This window comes from Grammomys surdaster, unplaced genomic scaffold, assembly GCF_004785775.1.
Source record: "Grammomys surdaster isolate TR1022 unplaced genomic scaffold, NIH_TR_1.0 810, whole genome shotgun sequence".
In the NCBI taxonomy this organism is placed as follows: domain Eukaryota; kingdom Metazoa; phylum Chordata; class Mammalia; order Rodentia; family Muridae; genus Grammomys; species Grammomys surdaster.
The window spans coordinates 984,220-998,247 of NW_021605229.1; the positions used below are offsets into that span (position 1 = coordinate 984,220).

The 14,028-nt window shown below is 48.7% G+C and overlaps 1 protein-coding gene across 1 annotated transcript in view; it reads left to right on the plus strand.

Moving 5' to 3' along the window:
• Positions 1-8,463: 8,463 nt before the first annotated feature.
• Positions 8,464-14,028, plus strand: part of Ccr6 (C-C motif chemokine receptor 6) — a 12,025-nt gene continuing 6,460 nt past the window's right edge. The window contains exon 1 of the mRNA XM_028782623.1: positions 8,464-8,615. Within this exon, the coding sequence (XP_028638456.1) occupies positions 8,499-8,615 (117 nt within the window). The 5' untranslated portion in view covers positions 8,464-8,498. The remainder of the gene's footprint in view (positions 8,616-14,028) is intronic.

Consider the following 14,028-nt stretch of genomic DNA (forward strand, 5'->3'; position numbering starts at 1 on the left):
TCTGCCTCCCAAGTGCTGGGATTAAAGGCATGCACCACCACCGCCTGGCCTGAATTCAGTTTCTTACCATCGACTACTGAGCTCTGAATGACTCACTGGGAGCTTGCCGTATTGCCCTCAGCCTGGATGCTTCTCCCAGGGGAGATACTCAGGTGTGCCAAGGCACAGTTCTGATAAATAGGGCTGTCTGATTTCTCAGCCTAGAACTTCTAGAAGCATAGAGTCCATGGGAATGCCAACCAATGAAGTAAGATAGACCTTGGGTTACTTGCAAAGGCTGACAGACACTGCTAACACAGGCATACCTAGAATACAACATTTAAGTTTTCACAGCACTACTGTAGGGCAGTCAGCACTTGGCAAAGAGGTATGGAAATATTTGCAATTCAAGAGACCCCTCTGGAGAAGCACTGTAACAAGGACAGGAAGTGCAGATTCCACAAACCCAAACTCTGGTGTCCTTCTTACCCAGGGCTGTACTGGGTGAGAATTAGAGTGAGCCATGCGGGGAGCCGCAGTGGTCCCTAAAGTGGATGAAGCTCAGCAGAAGAAATGGACCCAGAAGAGTAGGAAAAGGTTGAGGCAGAGGGGCAAGGCCAGGACAGAGGAGGAGCCTCTGTCTCATGCTGACAGAGAGGACAGCTGATAAGCCTGGAGCCCACCAAGTAGAATGCACAAATCCACCGAACACTTCTGGGCAATCCTCAGGAGAACTCAGGACGTCAGAAGACATTCTTCCGATAACATCAACTTCCAAGTGAAAGTGACAAACTTGTGGGTTTCTCAGTGCTCTGGGTTAATGAGTGTCATTTAAAGATGCCGTTGTGCTGTGACTATAGTAGCATCTGACATCCACGCTTTCCCCTGCTGTGCTAAGTGCCTTAAGCTTCCTGGGCCCTGGCTTACCTGGAGACCTCCTACCTAATTATATCTTCTAAGCCAGTCCCAGAAAGAGGAAATGAGCAGAAAAAGAGACCATAGCCAAAATAGATACCGCAAGCCCCTGGGTGCTTCTCCCAGGGGAGACGCTCAGGTGTGCCCGAATATATACTGACTCTTATTTTAGGCACAGTTCTGATAAACAGGGCTGTCTGATTTCTCAACCTGGAATTTCTAGAAGCAAAGAGTCCATAGGAATGCCAACCAATGAGGCAAGATAGACCTTGAATTACTGGCAAAGGCTGACAGAAACCGCTAACACAGGCATGTCAACTCCATACACGCACATGGGACCACTGTGTCAGACTCACACTTAGACACCACTAACACAGGCATGCCATACACACACATGGGACCACTGTGTCACACTCACGCTTGAAGCTTCTTTGTTTGCTGCAGAAAGGACGCTCACCTGTCCTCAGCAGAGACTATGAGCAAAGGCCCAGGAAGGCAAGACAAGGCTAGAGGGAACTGCACCGGGTGTTATATCACACCATGGTTTTCCCTCCTGGGACTTCATGGTCAGTGTGTAAGATGCTCAGATGGGTAACCCTCACTGACAGTGAGGTATGTCTTCAGGTACCAGCAGTTATCACTGCTGTTGCCAAATTTTATACAGCAAGCTCCCAGTGAGTCGTTCAGAGCTCAGTAGTGGATGGTAAGAAACTGAATTCAGGCCAGGCGGTGGTGGTACATGCCTTTAATCCTAGCAAAGGCAGAGCTAGCTCCAGGACAGACAGAGCTACACAAAGAAACTCTGTCTTGAAAAGCAAAGAAAGAAAGGAAGAGAGGAAAGGAAAATGAAGGGAAAGGAAAGAAAGAGAGAAAGACAGGGAGGGGGGGCGGAGAAGAGAGCAGGAGACAGGGAAGAGAGAAGGAAAGGGAGAGATTGAATTCAGAATCTAAGGAAGAGCCAGACAGAGGCACTGAGTTTGCTCCCCAGCACTGTACAAAACTGGGTTTGAGCCAGGCAGTGGTGGCACATGCCTTTAATCCCAGCACTTGGGAGGCAGAGGCAGGCAGATTTCTGAGTTCCAGGCCAGCCTGGTCTACAGAGTGAGTTCCAGGACAGCCAGGGCTGCACAGAGAAACCCTGTCTTGAAAAACCAAAACAAACAAACAAACAAACAAAAAAAAACTGGGTTTGATGACACACACCTGTAATCCTAGCACTCCAGAGGTGGAGGTCAGAGCATCAGAAGAAAGTCACCCTCAGTTACACAGCCAGCTGGAGATCAGCCTAGACCACAAGAGACCCTGTCTCAAAGAAAACATGTTATACTTCCCGACAGAGGAATGAACCCTGCCAACTATACATTTCCCCTTACTTGTCAAGATGTTTCTATTTGACAAGGAGTGTACAATCTTACAGATGACCAAGCAGAGAGGAGAAACCAAGAAAAAAAAAGGCAGGTGGAAGAAGAGGTTTATATCTTAAAAACCAAGGAGAAATCTAGGGGTGGTGTTCTAAGACGTTCATGAGTAGGACAGGATAACCAGCCAGGACCAGGGTAGGGCTGGGCAGACTCACCACAGCAAAGAGTCCCACTGCTAAAAACGACTCCCCACAGCCCTGGGGGCAAGGGAACCTAGTATTTAGTGTGGGCTGCCCCTGTGGCCGCTTCTGTATTTCCTTCCAGCTCATTCTCTCCATGGGACTCAGAAACAGGACTCATCATTTGCTATGCTCCAGAACCTGACTCCGAGGCCCTAGGTCAGGAGCTCTGTCTTTAGGAGTTAGTAGGGCATTTGATAACTGCCACCTTGTGCTTAAGAGGGACCTCCCAGTTAGCCCAACAGGGTTAGAGGGAGTAAGGATGGAAGAGCAGGCATGGACCGTTCCTGCCTCTCTCCAGGCCTCCGAGCTTAGCATGTACGTTTTGGTGCCATCGCCATAGAAATACATCCAGAGGCACATCTGGGTAGCTAGCCCCCACCAGTGTAAAATTCTCAGTCCACAGGCTCTGTGATGTTTGGTAGCAGCCAGGGCAGCTGCTGTGACATTTTTACCCTGGGACACTGAAGTGGGGGAAACTCAACTCTGTAAGTCAGTGTGGCCTTTCCTGGCAAGCAGAATGGAGTTGAAGGTCCTAAATCTGGGCCCGTGATCCTTGCAATAAACCAGTGGAGGTCCCAGGCCCTTTGCTCAGCTAACTTTCCTGAGTGGGGAGGATGGGTGGCCGAGTACTGTTTCCAGCAGTGGGTATTGGTGACTATAAACCTAGGCGGTTCACAATTCTGACAGCCAGCTCACTGTGTGACTGACTAGTCTCATCCAGGGACATCCGGGAAGTAGAGGTGTAGACACCAAGCTGTTCTTCAGTGCCTAGACTACTCCAAACGTGCTCATCGTAGTTCTAGATGCTTACTCCTGGTGGCTGTCAGTTCTAGATGCTTACTCCTGGCGGCTGTCCATCTGGGTGTGGCTTCTCAGTTTCTACATGTATTTATATACGTCGAAGAGAATAAAGTTGTGTGTTTGACCCTACAGCCAGAGAAGTTTAATTTCAGGACCTCAAAAAACATTTTCAAAGGCTCTGGCATTGCCACATGATCAGATCGAAATGTCCTATTTGAAAAAGAGCAACCAACCATTGGTTTGATGGAGATCATGTTTAGGAAAGAGTGACCAGATGTCCCGTGCAGGACATCAGCCATAGGCAAAGTGTCTTGGTGTCTCTCTCGGTTTTCAGAACAGCCCCACAGAAGGGAAGCTGTCAAAGATATTTAGAAGGAAGGATGCCAAACGGGGCTCTGTCTCTTGGGGGTGGGGGAGGGAGGAAGACACCATGCAGGCTAGGGTTTCCTGCCTGCATAGCAGCCAGCCCTTCCCCCACAGCTGGCCTCCAGCACTTTAATTTTCAGATCTACTTACCTTCCCTCAGAACACAGGTCCGCCAGGCCTTTGCTCAGGTGATGTGCCTTTTCCCATCTGAAGGCACTGGCTCATGCTTTCCCATGGTGCAACAGGGAACTGGTCCATCCTCCACATACAGGACAGTTGCACTCATCTGTCAGGTCACTCCCCACTGCTGTGGAGTCTGACTTCCTGTCTTCCCCGAGTGTATCCTCACCTGCAGAAGAGCAGAGTGCCTGAATCCCAGTGCTCAGTACCAACATCTCTGAGAGGCCTCAGGGATCCCCTTTCCAGCTTGGCTTTAATGCTGAACTTCACATATCCCAGGAAATCCCAGGAAAACCAGAGGGTGTTAGTCATTCCAGAAAGAGAAGAGCCTGAGGGACGGACCGTCAAGAGCTGAGCCATTTCTTACTGGTTAAGGGTTGAGTTTTACTGGATGAGAGTTGTCCATCAGGGGATAGTAAGTCCTTTAGCTGTCCCCGTGGACTCTGTGTGTTCTTTCTCCATGATCTCTTAGGCTCCTCCTCCCCTGACACTGCATCGTCATCCCCCACTGTCTCCTCTGCATCACCATCGCCATGGTCTCTTTGCCTTTCTCCCCTGCAGTCTCCTCCACAGTCTGTGTGCCCCAGTCCCCGCCACGGTCTCATGAGCTCTGCACCCCTGTACCCCATGAGCTCTGTATCTCTGTACCTCGTGTTTCTGTGTGTCTTTCTTTCCTAGACAGTCCCTACATCCCCGTCCTCTGCAGCTGTGACTGAAGCCAGAAGGGGATTGGGAGACCGTATGAAAAGTGAGAAAGCATACAAAGCATGAGAGGTGGCGTTGCGGGATGGCACTGAAGAGTGAATGTACAAATCTCTTGTGTTCGCTGGCTGTAAGTTCGTCTCCTGTTGGAGTCCCTGCCGGTCTTCAAGTCTTTCCACAGCTGCTATAGGCATCTTCAGCATTCACTCCCTCTCTGAAACAGAGCTTCCTAAGGCACGCTCATACCAAGAGGTGATTCTTAGGCTGCTGGGCCTGAGCTATTAGACACAGAGTTGCTTTTCATGGGAGGCTCCACTGGGCAGATGTTCCTTTAACCTCTTTTCTCTCCTGCCTTCCCCAGTCAGCTCCCATTGGTTTTTAAGAAACCTGAACTTCTGGATAGTACTTTGGTTTCTCTCCCTTGCTTTGATTTGCCCTTTGACCTCAGTTGGCACCTCTCTCTGGGCCCCATGTGTGGTCTCTCTCTCTCTCTCTCTCTCTCTCTCTCTCTCTCTCTCTCTTTCTCTCTGTCTTTCTCTCTCTCTCTCTCTCTGTTATAACTGTAAAGCTGTGTCAAGCCACCCTAGTCCCTCTGTGTCTTTACCAATGTCAGGCTTACTTTACCCATGCAGAGGCAGACTTAAGACACAACCAATGTCTGGCTTCGGGAGCCCAGTTGGGTTAGGGGTGCCCAAGCCTCTGCAGGCCCACAGTACTTGATTTCCTCCACCTGAGAACCTTAGATGACACTCAGGTCCTCTCCTGCTTACCAGAGGAGAAAGCCAGAAGGAGAAAGCCAAAACACATTGCCTACTGACCTGCCAATCCACCCCGCTGTCTCTGGACTTTGTTCCAAATGAAAATTTCACGTTGACTGCATCATGTTCAGAATGGAAAGTGCTAATATAAATTGAACTGCTGCTGACAGTGGGGCTTCCTCTCCATGTACCTCAGATCATCCGTGCAGAGGTGCTGTGCCATTTCACATTTGTGGGTGGAGCTTGGCATGGGGCATTCCCAGGTATAAAACAGAGGCACTTGGGAGCTCTCAGGGTGATGTAGAGTGTGGGTTTTTCTTTGAGATGTGGAAGAACTACCGAGGGAGAGAACACACCAAGTACCGTAGAGCTTAAGAGACCACAGCTCCGTACCATCTACAGAGGCCAAGGAATCGAGGCCATTTGAACGGAAGCCGTCTGGTGTGGGCTGAGAGCCATGGAAAGCTGGGGGAAGGTGAGGGAAGTAGGAGCTGTGGGGGCGGGCAGGGGTTTGTGGTTCACTTTACACTCTTGGGTGGAGAAGGGAGGTCAGAAAAGTCCCTGTTTTCAGGGAAAGAAGATATGCCTTCATGGTTGGAGGGGGGGGATTCTTAACAAAGTTACATCTGTTTTATTGATTTTTTTTTAATTTCTTTCAGGCAAGTGTTTTCTGGGGGCTTTCTATAAGAGAGTCACATTCTAGCTTGGGTGAAGTTTGTTGTTGTTGTTGTTTGTTTGTTTAAATGTTCAGCCAGGCTGGGCGGTGGTGGCACACGCCTTTAATCCCAGCACTTGGGAGGCAGAGGCAGGCAGATTTCTGAGTTCGAGGCCAGCCTGGTCTACAGAGTGAGTTCCAGGACAGCCAGGGCTACACAGAGAAACCCTGTCTCGAAAAACAAACAAACAAAACAAACAAACAGAAAAACCCAACAACAACAAAAAAATAAAAATAAAAATAAAAATAAATAAATGTTCAGCCAGGTGTAGGGTGCACACCTTTGATCCTAGCACTCAGGAGGCAGAGGCAGGCAGCTCTCTGCTCTACACAGTGAATTCCATGGCAGACAGGGCTACGTAGTGAGATCCTGTCTCATCTTCATGAAAAGGATGGGGAGGACTGGGAGGAAAGACAGGCCAGGAGCACATATTCTCAAGCATCCTAGGAGCCTGGCTTCTTCCTCCGTTCAGCCAGTGAATTCCCTGGAATGGGGGGGGGGGACTCAGAGGGAAGGGGGAGGGGTGGGGGTTATTCCTACCAGCTTCTACTCCAGAAAGGAGCAGATGCGCCAGGAGTGCGGGTGTGTGTGTGTGTGTGTGTGTGTGTGTGTGTGTGTAGAATGGGACCAGAGGGAGGGGTTTTTCCTACGGGGGGAGGGGCATGTGATAGTTCTAAGCATGGAAGGATACAGACACAGCACAGATCTCTCTCTCACAAGGAGGAGGCCCAGGCCACTTGGAATACTCCCCGGCTCTGCCAGAGAACAGGGAAGCAGAAAGGAGGATGTCTGTCCAAAGAACAGGAGAGCTGTGGCCCCAAGTTCTGGAGACCCTTTACCCCTCCATGGAGAGCCAAGGGCAGGCAAGCAGAGCCATGAAGTCTTCCATGGGAAAGCTCGGCAGTGCAGGCAGTGAGCAGGCCTCTGGATGGACAAAGATCTCATTGTGACAGCCAGTTCCTGCGTAGGCAGGGCAGGTTCTAGTTTTCCTCCCATAGTCAAGCTTAGGAACAAACGGAGTTCAAGGTTCTGTGGTGCAGAAAGGTGTAAAACAAAGTGTATCCAGACAGAGCCAGTCGGGCTGTGGGTAGCAAGGCCACGTGGTCAACATCTCTAGGAAGTGAGAGTGGGGGTCAGTCAGCCCTGCTTTGGAACTGACCGCTGTGTCTCCCCAGGGCTGTGTTCAGCATTTCCTGGGACTTGCTTCCTGGTCACTGAGGTGTGAACAACTTCACAGTTCTGTGAGTCTATACTTCTCTTGTGTTTCAACTACTGGAGACATGAAGAAAAATCTCTTTACCCCATAGGGCTGGAGAGATGGCTCAGTGGTTAAGAGCACTTACTCTTGCAGAGGACCCCCTGGGTTTCGATCCCCAGCGCCCACATGGCAGCTCGAATCCGTCCCTAGCTTCAGTTCCAGGGGGTCTTCGGATGCCCTCTTCTGACCTCTTTGAGCACCACATAGACAAGACATACATGCAAGCAGAGCACTCACACACATAAAATAAGATTTTTAAAAGGAAGGCTATGTGACTCAAAGGTGACTGTATCCTGGGACCTCCCCTGTGGCATTGATGGCCCTGGAGCTCCCAGCACGGAGTCTCCTCTCTTCAGCCATTATCACTGTGGACATAACCTTGGAGAGGATACTTATGAATCTTGTAAATTTTAGGAGTTTCCTCAACTGTACACTTTACTTTTTGAATCCAGGAGGAAGTGTCTCAATTCAGAGGAGCTAGCTACACAGCCAACACACCTAGAAGTGAGTTTCCTAAGCGAGTCCTCACCTGTTGCTTCCCATGTTCTAGCTGAGGACAAAGTAGTCATGGAAACCCTCACCAGGCATTTTGTGGAGACAAGGGGCTCTACTTTAGGGATCTCTATTCTCAATCTCAATGCACAGAAATGGAAGCTAGCATCACTGAAGACTGTTCCTCTGTCTCTGTCTCATGCAAACCCCTCTCCCACTCTCCCCAGTGCTTGAGGTGGGGACCACTGTGAGAGCTGGCTGCAGTCTGGGGCAGCATCTTTCTTGTGGCTGCAGGACTGCTGGGGCACAGCCGGGCCCAACCCAGGCTCCAAACCCAGGCTTCAGCCTCTCTGAACACTGCAAATGCTCACACTGCCTCCAGGTGGCTCCAGCATCCTCAGTCCCAGGAGACTTTGATGGGAACCCCAACACCTCAGGTAGAAAACAGCACAGAGGCTCTCTTCCTTGAGAAACCGCAAAGCCAAATTCTTCTCTCCTCTTTTCTGCACTGATCTGACTCCAAGTCAGGTGATGGTGATGATAGTGGTGGTGATGACAATGGTGGGTTGTGATAGTGATGGTGATGGTATTTAATAATTCTCTTACAACTTGCAGTCTGTACATGGTTAACCATTTGCATCCAGGCAGATAGGCGTTGCTTTTAAATAGGAAGTGGTGAGTCGGTGACTTTCTTCTGGTAATTCAAGCATCTCACTGCCCGTCTCTCAATGAGCACTGGTTGCGTCTGTCAACAGAATAGTCCTCACATACTTAGGACTGGAACCTGGACAACTTCTGAGGTGAGGGTACCTGGCCAGCCCACTTTGGAGCTCTTCGTTCCTGGGGTGAGCATGCATCCTTTCCCAGTGTTTTTTGCACACGTCTTAGCTTCTAGGACATTCTTACCTATGATAAGGACACTTTCCTACAGGACATGGGCAGCCCAAGCTTCCACATACTAAGTCCCTATGGTTCTGTTAATGTGGTTTTAGGAGAGGAGCAGGTTTTCCAGAAGCCGGCTCTTTCTGTATGGTTTGCTGGGAAGTTTATTCTCCTGCCTCACACCAGAGCTTTGGAGATGATATGCTTACTGCTGGTTTCTTTAGGAAGTATCTGAGAGATATCAGTCTGGAGAGGAAGGGTGTGTGTGTGTGTGTGTGTGTGTGTGTGTGTCTTTTGTGATGCGTTTGTGTGTGGTGTATGTGTGGTGTGTGTATGTGGTGTGTGTGTGTATGGTTTGTGTGTGGTTTGTATATGACATGTGTGTGTGTAGTATGTGTGTAGTGTATATATGTATGTACATGGTATGTGTATGGTGTATGTTTGATGTATGTTTGGTGTGTGTTTGTTGTGTGGTATATATGTGTATGTGGTATGTGTGTGTATGTATATGTAGTGTGTGTACATTTATGTGTATGTGGTGTGTGTCTGTGCATGTGTATGTGCATGTGTGAGTGTGTGTGTGTGAGTGTGTGTGTGTCTGTGTGTGTGTGTGTGTGTATTACTAGGAATGGAACCTAGGGTATTGTATTGTGCATGCCAGACATGTACTCCACCAATGAGCCATATTCCTAGATATATTTTTACTTTATTTTGAGACAGGGTCTCACTAGGGTGTATAACTTGATTTCAAATTCACATTGTAGCCCAGGCTATTTTCCTGCCTCACCCTCCTGAGGACCTAGAATCACAGCCGAGCCCCACCAGACCTAACTTGTTTTTGTCGTGCCGAGAGTGAAGAAGCACAGACCTCAGGAATGTTAGACGACTGTAATGTTTTCCTTAAGACGTGTTATTTATTTTTCATTTTGTGTATATGTGGGTGGGGACATGATCGCATTAGTGTAAGTATCCATAGAAGCCAAAGGCGTCAGATCCCACAGGAGCTGGAATTACAGGTCATCGAGATCTGCCAAACCTGTGCTGGGAATGGAACTCTAGTCCTTTGCAAGGCCACTACTTGCTCTGAGTAATGAAGTCATCTCTCTAGACCCCTAAAAATGCAGTTCTTTATTTAAGTCAGTACACAGAGAGATTTGAAACCAAGCCCTAAGACACGAAGGCAGCAGGAGCTTTAGGCAAAGCAAGGCTGTGCATGGGACATTGTGGAGACCAGCACTCCCCTAAGTACAGAACAGACACAAAGCCTGCATTACAACTACTTTTGAAGCAGTTAAAGATTTAAATCCTGCAAATAAATAAAGGAAAAATTAGCTATGCATATAGCACCAGCCGGTACTCCCAGAATTCAGGAGATAAAGACAAAGGATTGTGGGTACAACTCCACCCTGTGCAAACAATGAGACTTTGCCTCAAAAGACAAGGCAAAAAAAAGTATACAGTGTAAAAGTAGGCTGCCAGACAAGAAAGCAAATCACTGGAAAATACCTTCTGGGTTCCTCCTAACCAGCTTGAAAGCAGAAGGAAGTAGTGTAGGGTTTCAGCTACACTGAGGAGGACGGAGCAGAGAAGCCAGCCTGCCTGTGATTCCAGGAAATGCTTAACACACACAGAAAACACCCAGGATTGTAGCAAGAAAATTGATGGAAGGAAGGTCTTGTAGGAACGGCATGGCAAAGTGACCCAGACGGTGGGTGACAGGGTGACAGGGGCAGGGGGGTTAAACACAGCCATTGTGTCAGATGAGCTGTGACCTATCTGCTGTGACACTAACATGTTGCCTACCTGAAGGAGTTCTGTAAGGTTGCAGTAGCAACAGACAAAAAGCAGTGACCTCAATGCCCCGCATATGACTGGAACTTGATTTACAACCTGCATACAGACACACACACACACACATCCCTTGCTTATGCATACTCCTCTTCACACTAATGCATAGGAACTCATTCATACACACCTAGGCCAGTATATAACATGAGTGCATATATATGCATATGTACACATATGCACAGACATACACCTATCCATACACACCATTAGAAATGCTCATGTGTAGACAACACATACAGGCCTACAGACACACACATGTAGGTTCGTGCATGCACACACAAGTATCCATGCCTACATACCTAAACACATGAAAATCAATGCGTCTACACATATACACATATACAAGACATGCACACACATACAAATCTGGGCACACACATAAACACACTCTCTCCCTCCACCTCCCTGTCCCTCTCCCTGTCTCTGTTCCTCTCTGTCCCTCTCTCTCCCTCCCCTGCCCCATCTGGGCTGCCTGTCTCTGTCCCATCTCCAAGCCAGTCGTAACCATTCTCCCAGGATTATCATCCAGTCTCTGGTACCAGCTGAGGCTCTAACTGCCCTGAGAGTGGGATGTATGTCACCTTTAGAAACAATTTCTTTGCACAGAGTCCACAATGAAAACAGCTCTAGGGAATCATATTACAGTACATTAAAGATTAGACTGTGTTGAAAGTATTACCAGTATTGAATTTTCCCTCGAGTAGCAGTTTATTTTGCTATGAGATTAAAAGAGTTGCCTCTGACGTGTTAGAATCTGAAGGCAGAAGCAGGGTTGGCCCAGGCCGTGAGCATGAATTCCACTTTGGCACCTTGACTTGTTGGAAAGGGGAAGAGGTGCCTGTGTGGTTTCAAACCTTAAATGTGAAAGCCATGAGCTAATCTAATTGTTTGGATGCTGGGAGGAGAGAGAGAAGGCAGAGTGAAGAAAGAGGGAGGGAAAAGAGAGAGCAGAGATGAGAGAGGGTGAACAGAGAGAGAGAGAGGAGAATGTGCCTCTGAAAGAGTCAAAAAGCTATTCAAAGCCGTGCTGTCCCCAAGGGCTGGTTTCTGATTCTAGAGCCAATCCATAAGCAGCTAGTGAAGGGAGTGAACACAGCTTGAGTAGCGCTTGGTCTTCCCAGTTCTGAGAGACAGGGTCCACTTGGGTGTAACAGGGGTCAGCATGCCAAAGAGAGTCACTGTGGTTTGTGAAGCTCTCCTTTCTGAATCAGGTTGAGCATCACTGTAGAGAGAGTAAGCCACTGCAGTCCAGCACAGCATGGCCCAGGGACAGGCTCTGGGGAGCCCCTGTGCCTGCCTTTTTGAGTTCAGCATTTTCCAAAGACTCTTCCAGAGAACACTGGCTCAAAGGTCCCATAGGCAGTAGGTTTGTCTGTGGTGAGGGGACAGAGACACAGCTCCACAGTGTCACCACAGCAGCCTGAGGAGCACCTGTAATTCTTTAGGGACCTGGATAGATACCAAATCAAGTTTTATGGGTTTGACACCAAAAAGAACTTCAGGCATAGCTTGTCTGAAGCAGATATGGAGAGTTTATTAAAGTTACCTGAAGAAGTAAGATACATGGGGGGCCTGGGTAAGAGATTCTCTATGGATCACAGAGAGGAAGACAGCCAAGAGTGCATGCATAAGTGTCTGGCATTAGCCATATGTGCCATTTGATGGCCCTCAATGTATATCCTAAACGATTGCTAAGATAGCTCCCCCAACCTCTTCTTCTGGTATGTGAGATTATGGGGTGACACTGACAATTTCTTGATTGGAGTTATCATATGGAGTTAAGCCAGGAACAACGAGGGCTGCACAGAGCTGAGCAATGTCCTTCTCATGTGAATGGGTTTCTGGTGGGAATCCCTAGAAAATGAAAGCTTTGCAGCTTGAAAGGGAGAAAGCACGGATCCAGAGGACCCACAGGCCTCATCCTTCAGCAGGCTTTCTGGTAACCCACAGGCGTGAGTGGGCACTTGGCAAAGGAAGTAGTCCTTTCCCAGAATGGGGCCAACCCCCCTTATGCCACTCCCCACCCCACACAGCTGACTAGGAATGAACATGGTTTTAGAATAATGAAAAGCACCCCATGTTATTCCCACTCCTCACCAGATAGGAGATGCCCCTGTAACTACCTTCCGTCTCCAAGAGACCTTGCTGAGATCACCCATAGACTCCAGACACGTATGCAATAAGAGGTCATGGGGTACTCTGCTGATAAGCCTCTGTAGGTAGGACTCCTGGGTCTTAGGGGACCTCATGCTCACCTATCTCCTGCTGTCTCTGCTCTCTCTCGAGCTGCTGGTCCAAGAGGTCCAGCCCATCCTGTGTTCAACTTACCCACTCAAACTGGGGGACACCATGTTTCAAGGTACCTGTGTTGCTGATGTTGAATTGTCTGAAATTCTTCCTGTCACTCATGTTAGCTCTAATCCCAGGCAGAGTCCTGCTTTAGGGTGAAGTAGAAGCCCCTCTTTCAAATCACGATCTCTCAAGTCATGACGGATGTCCTTTCTAGCTGACCCTCCATTTCTGAAGCTAAGCAACACTTTATCATTCTTGTTCAATCAGCAAGGATCCCCACACTCCTCCCTCAACCCCTAATCACTGTGTGAATCTGGCCAGAGCCAGGTGCAGATCTGGCACCGACCTCATTCTGAGCCTGGTGGTTTCCGTGGCTTTTTTTTTTTTTTTTTTTTTTTTGCCTTAAAGTTAAACAAGCATTCATTTTGCTGAGTTAGGAGTCTTCTGTCACTGCCGACAAGTTGGCATTCATAGGGCTGAACACCTTTTGGTTCTGCAGCCAGGGATCTGATACCAACCTCAGTTGTGGGGCAGGTGGGCACGTTCTACTCTGGGCTTCTAATGGAGGATCTGTGCCTCTGACTCATCCTGTGGTGGGTCGGCCTCGGTTCCTTTCACAACAGCCGTGGGAGACAGAGGGCCCTTGCCAGCCTCTCCAGGAAACTCGCTTGGCTTGTGGCTTTCCTTCTGCCTTCACCATAAGCAGCACAGACGCTTCCCGTCCCAAGCTTCCCTCTCTTCCGTCTCAGGTGAGAGAGTCTTGAGGCCCAAGTACCTTCAGTTCTATCTGTCCTGTGTGGATACTCACTTAGGCTTGGCCACATCCGCTAAGTCCCTTTTGTCAGGTAAACTGGCATGCTCACAGGTTCCAGAGACTAAGGACTAGACTCCTCCGATCTGTGAGCACAGCGTTACTGGTGTGTCAAGAATACTGCCTCTGCGCAGATGGTGTTAAGTCTGAAGGCTGAGTGACCGAAGTGTAGGAAGACATTGTAGTACAACCAATTTAAGCACATGCCTGACTAGCTTACGAATGAATGAGACTCAGACTATGGTTATTTTACTTGACTTTGACAATTACTGGGGGTAATCCCTAATCTACTTTTCTAACTTCTGTCCTGACTACCTAGTAGTGTACCCCAGAAACTTGCTGTTTCTCCTGGCTATGTGCTCATGGTTCTTCTCCTCTCATAGAGCCTTCTCCCCTCTCCCTCTCCCTCTCCCTCTCCCTCTCCC